Consider the following 7,704-nt stretch of genomic DNA (forward strand, 5'->3'; position numbering starts at 1 on the left):
TCTCTCTCTCTCTCTCTCTCTTTCTCAGACCTGGGGATTGAACTCAGGCCCTTTAACTTGCCAGGCAAGTGCTTATTCTACTGAGCTATCTCCTCATTTACTTCTATCTCTAAAATATTTTAATTATTTTGTCTACATTGATCTTATCTATACATACTATGTTTCTTAGACTACATAACGGTACTGTAATCTTTTCTTTTCTTTTTTTTTAAAATTTATTTGTGTGTGTGTGTGGCCAGCTCAGCCCACCAGGGGCGGGGCTGGTTGGCATGTGGTGCTGGGGGATTGAACTGCGGTCCCTGTGCTTTGCTAAGCTTGTTCTAAGTAGGTGCTTTAAGACCACTGAGCCATCTCACCAGCCCCTACTGTAATCTTTTCTTCAGGAAAACATGATGTTGAATATCTTTCCATATATATGAATCTAGTTTCTTAAAAACGTGCAACACTGCTATGCTACTATAGAATATTTCAAAGTTTTAGTTTGTAATATTACTGAATTTTGTTTCAGGTTTTTCACTTTTATAGTATGATTTATATGATCATCTTTTTGCCTAGATGGTAATTGGAATTGATGAATCAAATAGATTGTATAAAATATGGTTGAGTTTCTCTCTAAATCATTCCCATTATGAATCTAAAAAGGTTCACTTTCTTTACAGTTTTGCTACTAGTGCATGTTTAATTTAAAGAAAATTAATATGACATTGTTTTATTTTTATTTTTTATTTTTTATTTTTTTTTGTATTTTAGGGAAGGGTCTATAGGGTTTTCAGAGTCTCACTACTAGTGTGGACTTATAGTGATCTGCCTGTTTACAGCCTACCGAAAGCTGGGATTACAGTCATGCACCACCACGCCCAGTCTCAATTGCTGTCTCAGTGTGCCTCATGGGTGGAGCCAGCATGGGAGACCCGGGGATCCTGAGGGATTTTTCTATTTTTGAAGAAATTTATTATCTTTTTAAAATTACAATTCAATTTTTTTTTTGTATGAATTCCTTGTTTTCCTGCTGTATTTATTTTCTTTTTATTGACTTCTTGGATTTGTTTTTGTAACATAGATAAAAACTCTTATGAGTCTTTCCATTATATATCATATATTACAAACATATATTAATAAAACATAATGTTGAAGTTCATTCTTTTTAGCAGTAAACACATCCATAAAGTTATCCTCCTTTCTATTCAGTTTCCTTAATATTTCATGAAGATTCTACTATAGTGACTGAAGTTGGAGCACTGTTTTGTCTTCTGCTGTTTGATGAAGTATCAAGAATGGATATGTGGTAAGATATAAGAACTGCTAAGTAATTTGTTCTTAATTATGAACCTGAAATTTCCAGGGCAATCTTATAGTAGTGCCTGGGGAACTTTGATTTATGAAGCTTTCTGTACTAGATATACATAACTTTTTCCTCCTGAAAAGACCTTCATCAGGCAATAATCAACCTTGAAAACTAGAGATCAAAAATACCAGCCTCAGTCAACACATCCTTGCTTTACTGTCAGAGCAGTCACCAAGCAAAAGAACAGTGATGGCAGCTAAGGCAAGGATTGATTGATTGGGGCTGGCTTTTTTTTTTTTTTTTTTGAGAGGTATATCTTTTTGAAAGATATACTCTGCAGTTGCACTCTGCAGTTAAGGCTGGCCTTGAACTCACTTTGCAGCCAAGGCTGGCCTCAAACTTGGAGCCCTTCCTGCTTCAATATCCCAAGTGCTGGGATTATAGATGTGTGCTATGAGGTTGGCATGTTTGATATATAGTTTTCAAGACTAATTATTTTCTGGGTAGGTTTAGGGGAAACAACACTTTAATTTTTGGTTTGAGTAAGCAGTATTAAAGAGAATATTGGTTCATAAAGTTGCCATTAATTATTTTTGAGTATTATTGAGAATAAAGTTAAAAAATTAAAGTAGTGATTTTGTTGTTTTTTAAAAAAATCTTTTAAATTAATTTTATTTTGAAAAGTAAAAAACAAAAGTAAGTACAAAAATCAGAAACAAAAATAGAAACATGCTAACATAAAACAATACATATGTTACAGATTTTCAAAACAAGAATAGCTGGTTAGCAATTGTCAGTATATTATCTATTTTTTATCTTTTATTCATTTTAATGAGAAAAAAGATAAAATAGCAGTGAAACAGTTTCAAAACAGGTTAGTATAACAGTTACAATAATTAATACATTGCATGTTGTTGTCTTGATAGTAGTTATTCAGAGGACAATTGCCAGTTCTGCTGATTTGCACTACTATTATTGGACTATATTGGGTTATTTTGCTGAATTCAAGTACCTACAATCTTTAGACTGGCTTCAAGAATGTAAAGGTCCTTTAAAGACTTCTCCAAATACAACTTCTCTAACTACAGAGGAACACCCATCTCTGACAAAACAAAACAAAAAAGAGGGATATTTTAAATAAAGAACTGTTTTATGGTAAAAAAAAAAAAAAGATATTTGTATATACAAGATGGGATAGATATACAGCTATTTTCTCTTAGTTCAATGAGAAGAAAGGTTTGTACTAATATTGTTTAGACAAGATATCATATCTAAAGCAGTGATTTTGTTTCAAATGTATTTTTAGTACATACCTTCAATTTGGTGTGCTTTTTCTTTAGTATTTTATTATTTAAAAAAGAAGAGGAGATGTTAAGGATAATAAGACCTGATTAATAATTGATATTGGAAGAACAACACAAAGGCCAGCTGCTGACACATCCATTACATTGTATGAATTTTGTGTTTTATGGAATTTTAAAAAGAAAGCATAAGTTATTCTTCATAAGCAAATCCAGGTAGTTGCAAGCGTGAAATTAGGTGACAGATCCAATTGTAGTTTTGATTTTACTTTCAATCAAAGAAGTAAAGCAGATCGTACTATATAACACTTTGTTCTACTAAGTTGTGTTTTTCCTTTTATGAAATAGGTCTGTTAATCCTTCCAGTAAACCTTTGCCATCAGTCTTCAGTTTGCCTGTTTCAGTTCTTAGAAGGTAAAAAAATATATATATTTATCTAATATTTTGAAGGTTAAAATTTTGTTACTTCAAGGAAACTATAATCTAGAATTGGCTTCAATTTTTATTTAGCATTTAAATCATATAATTTATAGTGTTTTTCTATTTCCTTCATAGTTAATGATTTTGAGGTTTTAGTAACTTTACATCCCTACCCAATAACTTTTTGTTTTGATGTAGTTCGAATATTCAGAAAATAGCTCACAAAAATTGAAAGAACTATATGCAGTGCACACCTTAAGATCTTTCAACAATTCTTAACATGAGTTTGTGTGCTTTCTCTCTCTCTCCTCCAATATGTTTTTAAGTTTATACTTACTATCCTCCCTCAACCATTTAAAAATTTCAGACTTGATTTACTCTTTCAAAATACTAGATCCTGCTGGGCATAGTGGTGGAGGTCAGATCCCAGCATTTGTGATGGGGAGGCAGGAGGCCATACAGAGCTGCATAGTGAATTCAAAGCTACATAGTAGGTCTCAATAAACCAACCAACCTACTAACTAACTGAACAAAGAAAAACCAAAATACTGCATCTCATGCATGGCCTTTGCTTTTCCATTGAGATTTTTTTTTATGTATTGTATACTTGATGTATAAAATTCATGAAGCATGAAGTTCAGGTACCATGAAACTAACTTGAAAGCTATACTACTACAAGCCATTTTCTGTCTTTTTCATTGATTTTTACCCAAAATGTAGTCCTGTTTCGATTTTTATTACTATACATTGTTTGTGCTGTTTTTTGATTTGTATGGTAGAGTGAATTTTTTTATTCAACTTCTTTTGCTCAACTTGGAGGGATTTTTTAAAACTATTCCATGAAGCAGAGGTTGGCTCTTTTTCACTGTTAAGTATCATTCTTTATAACAGTATGTAAATGTTTTACTTACATGTATTGGGTGTTTTTTTTGCAAGTTTTTTTTTTTTTTTTTTTGGTGCAGCGTCTCACCTTACATGTATTGTTAGATGGACACTTCTTTTGTTTCTTCTCTGGAATATTCTGAACAAATGACTGCTAAGAACATTCTTAAACATGTCTAATTACTGTGATACAGGATTTTTGTATTTTGTGTACTAGATGCTACCAGATAGTATAACAAAATATATCAATTTACATTCTAATGAACATTGTAAGAATATTAGCTGTCCCACAATGTTTTTCTTCATCAGAATCTACTTTATGGATTACTTGGATAGCTTTAATAGCTTTTATTTGGCTAATGATTTATAAGAGATATATTTTTCCATACTTGTGATTTTAAATTTTGTGTCCTTACATTTAAAAAAAACTGTAATTTTTTGTTCAATTCTATAATATTTACCTTTAAATGTAGTATTTTAATGTATTTAGTATTTACTTTTTTAAAATTTATTTTATTTTTTATTTTGTTTTATTTTATTTTATTTTTGTGGAGCTGGGGATTGAACTCAGGCCCTTGCGCTTGCCAGGCAAGCACTTATTCAACTGAGCTATCTCTCCAGCCTCTAATATTTACTATAATTGCTAATATTTTTGGATACACATTTGTTATCTTGCTGTATTCTACATGTCCGGTATGAGGTTTTTTTTTGCTTTTTCAGATTAATTTTTAAAGTTATTCCATTTTTGTCAGTTGCTAGATTATAACTATGAATCTATATTTTGTATGTTACTTCTGTCTATCTTATATAAAAATACAGTATAAGTATTTATGGGACTTTTTATAATATATATAACGTAATCCATATAAAAGAATATATAGCCTATGTACTATATTATTAAAATCTCTACATTAAATTATTTATTTCCTTAACTAGAAATTATTTTTATTTCATTGAAAATAGTTCAAGGACTTTAGAATATTTTTTAGTTAGATTTATATATGTTAGGCCTTTCTATTAATCATCATCTCTTCTTGGTTTCTTTATTTCCAGCTGAGATTTATTTTTTAATGTTTTTTGTAAAATTCTTTTATGGTTTAATTTATTGTAGTTGTATTAGCAATTATTTTACCTGATTTCTCCCAGGGTATGTGTAATCTAAAAATTATTTTGTTCCAATTTTAAAGAATATTTGTACTAGTCATAGAATTTTGATTTGTAGTTGGAGTCCATTCTTTGTTGAAAAGTAAGTTGTCAGTTGTATTGTTGCTTCTTTGAAGAAAATATAGGTATCTTAGATGTCCCTTCCTCCGTGTTCCTGCACACTATTTTTCAGTAGTGGGGACCCTATGCCACAGCCAGCTGTTTGTTGTCATTGAAAGCTCTAAAAATTTTGCCATCACTGTGTCACATGTTGATTATTAAAGCACTATTCAGATATATGTAGCTTTTGGTTTTTTTCCTGGCTGCTTTAAAATCTTGTGTCTTTGTTGTGATGAGTCTAGCTGTAATTGTTTTATATTCTGCTTAATACTCATATGACTTATTGAATTGAGGTAGGTGTTCTTTATGCTGTTCAAAAATTTTTACTTTAAAACTGCTTTTGCCCAGTTTTTTTTTTTTCTTGGATTCTCATTACAAGTACTTGAGATAATTTTGCTATGTTAAAAGAAAAATTTCAGTAAAGAATGATTTATGAATCAGCTACAGTCAGAACCACCAAGAGGTTCAGAGAGTTTCACTACAGCAGTATGGGCAGTGAACATTTAGCTTGGCACAGAGAAAATATATGTGAAGGATCTTCATAAAGATTGGTTACATGAAGATGAGAACTACCTTATCCCGGTGGTTCCCCAATGTAAAGAACTACAGTGGTACTTCATTTCACAAATGCTTTTGTGAACAGTTTGGTTCACAAATTTTGCTTTTGTTTGTGAATTCTGCATTCACTAGTGGACATTACTGGCCATCTTTCCTGTATGAATTTGAATGTAGCCCTCTTTTCCAGAACTGTACAATGAATTAAGTTCGTGAACCACTGTATGCACTATATGTGATACTCTTTGCATAATTTTCCTCCTTCTGCTTCAGTCTGATTATTTTCCAATAACATGTCTTCTGATGGTTTTCTGCTCTGACCAATATAGCATTACATTTATCTATTGAGTTTGAATTTTAATTATATTTTTCATTTTTAAAATCCTCATTAGATTATATGTATGTATTTCTGTTGTCTGATAAAATTCTCTTGTCTTGCAGTGCGTTTCTTGAAAACATTAATTACAATCACTTTAATAGTTCTTTTCTAATAACCTCAATATTCAGTTCTTCTCTGATAAATTGGGTTTTTCTGCAGCTTTTTTCCTCTGATTATTTTATATCAATCAATTTTGTGTTACTATAATGAAGTATCTTTATAAGAAAAGGGTTTATTGGTTCATAAATTTGGGCAATTCCAGTCCAAGGCTAATGGCCCTATGTGTTTTGGGCCTCTGGTAAGTATATCATATTATGCCAGGACTGTGATGAAGCAAAACCACTTCTGTCTTGACGCAGGGCAAATAGGAGCCTGGGATCCTACTGTCTCCCTTATGAGACACCCCCAGTGACATCAAAGCCTCCCAGTAGGTCCCACCTCCTAAGTATCTCACCACTCTGCCTGTCACCCTTTTAATACATGGACCTTTGGGCAATCTGCCACATCATCTTTCAATTTATTCTGCTCTGGCAAGCCTAGTAATTTTTAGTGGAATACTGCACATAGCAAATGAAAAATTGAAGAGACTATGGAGATAGTCTGTCCTTTCACAGATGATTGAATTTTCTCCTGCAGCAGTTAGATTATGAGCAAGGGTTGGACTGAATTGATGTGGGATTTGGGTTCAATCTTTGTAAAAGAGAGTCTGGTTTGCTCTTGAGCATAATTCTCTAGGAATTTAAACTTGTGGGTTGGAATAGTTACTGTCCTTTTCTCTTGACAAGTATTAAATGTTATTTATTTATTCCTACCCCCATTTGGCTACTAAAAGTTCTGAAATACTGTTTTATGTGTGTCCTGATAGGCTTGTGTTTTCTTCAGAATCTGAAGATGCTGCATGGGATAAAGCTTTGTAAAATGTATGGCTTAGCTTTTCTAGTTATTCTCATTAGGAAATTAGTTTTTCTTTCATAGCTGGAAAGGAAGTTTCTAGATTTATGTATTTTTTTTTATCTTAGAAGATTCTCTCCCTCTTTGTCTTTCTTAATTATGTTCTCTTTTGATGTTCATGTGCCAGCTTGGTACAGATTGTTCCATGATGAGAACTTTCATGATGAGGTTCTTATAATAATGCCGAGTGATCGCGTATGGCAGTGATGATAGTTTTTATTGGCATAAAAACTTTTCTCTGATAGATGATACTTTGAGAACTGTGGCTGTCTTATAACTTGACAGAGATACTTTGAGATCTGTCAATATCTATAACCTAATAAATTTTCTCTAGTAATTTTGCATACATTGATCATTTCTGTATTATTTTTCAGGTCCTGCAGAAGGTGATCTCATTCTGTTGCTTTTTCTGTGTGTAATAGATAGCATTCTCCCATGTCCCACTCCCTTTTTGGAGTACTGTGGATTTTCATGTTTATAAAGGTCTCCATTATCTTTATTTTTCTTTTTATTTTCAAAGTTTTATTGATAAACAGATAGCAATGAGACAGTTTCAAATCCAATCGGAAGTACAGTTTCAACAAATAATACACTGAATATATTCTTCTTAGTGGTTAATTGCTGTACAAGAAGTGGACTTGTGATCCTATTTACAAACACCATTAGAA

The 7,704-nt window shown here is 31.9% G+C and overlaps 1 protein-coding gene across 4 annotated transcripts in view; it reads left to right on the plus strand.

The window, feature by feature from the left end:
- The window catches only part of Rttn (rotatin), a 198,838-nt gene that overhangs the window by 61,169 nt on the left and 129,965 nt on the right, over positions 1-7,704 (plus strand). For all 4 annotated transcript variants that reach the window (XM_004647159.3, XM_023707430.1, XM_023707431.1 and 1 more), the window contains 2 exons: positions 1,189-1,285; positions 2,935-3,000. In XM_004647159.3, the coding sequence (XP_004647216.1) occupies positions 1,189-1,285; positions 2,935-3,000 (163 nt within the window). The remainder of the gene's footprint in view (positions 1-1,188; positions 1,286-2,934; positions 3,001-7,704) is intronic.

The sequence above is a fragment of the Octodon degus genome, unplaced genomic scaffold (assembly GCF_000260255.1).
Source record: "Octodon degus isolate 3935 unplaced genomic scaffold, OctDeg1.0 scaffold00289, whole genome shotgun sequence".
NCBI lineage: Eukaryota > Metazoa > Chordata > Mammalia > Rodentia > Octodontidae > Octodon > Octodon degus.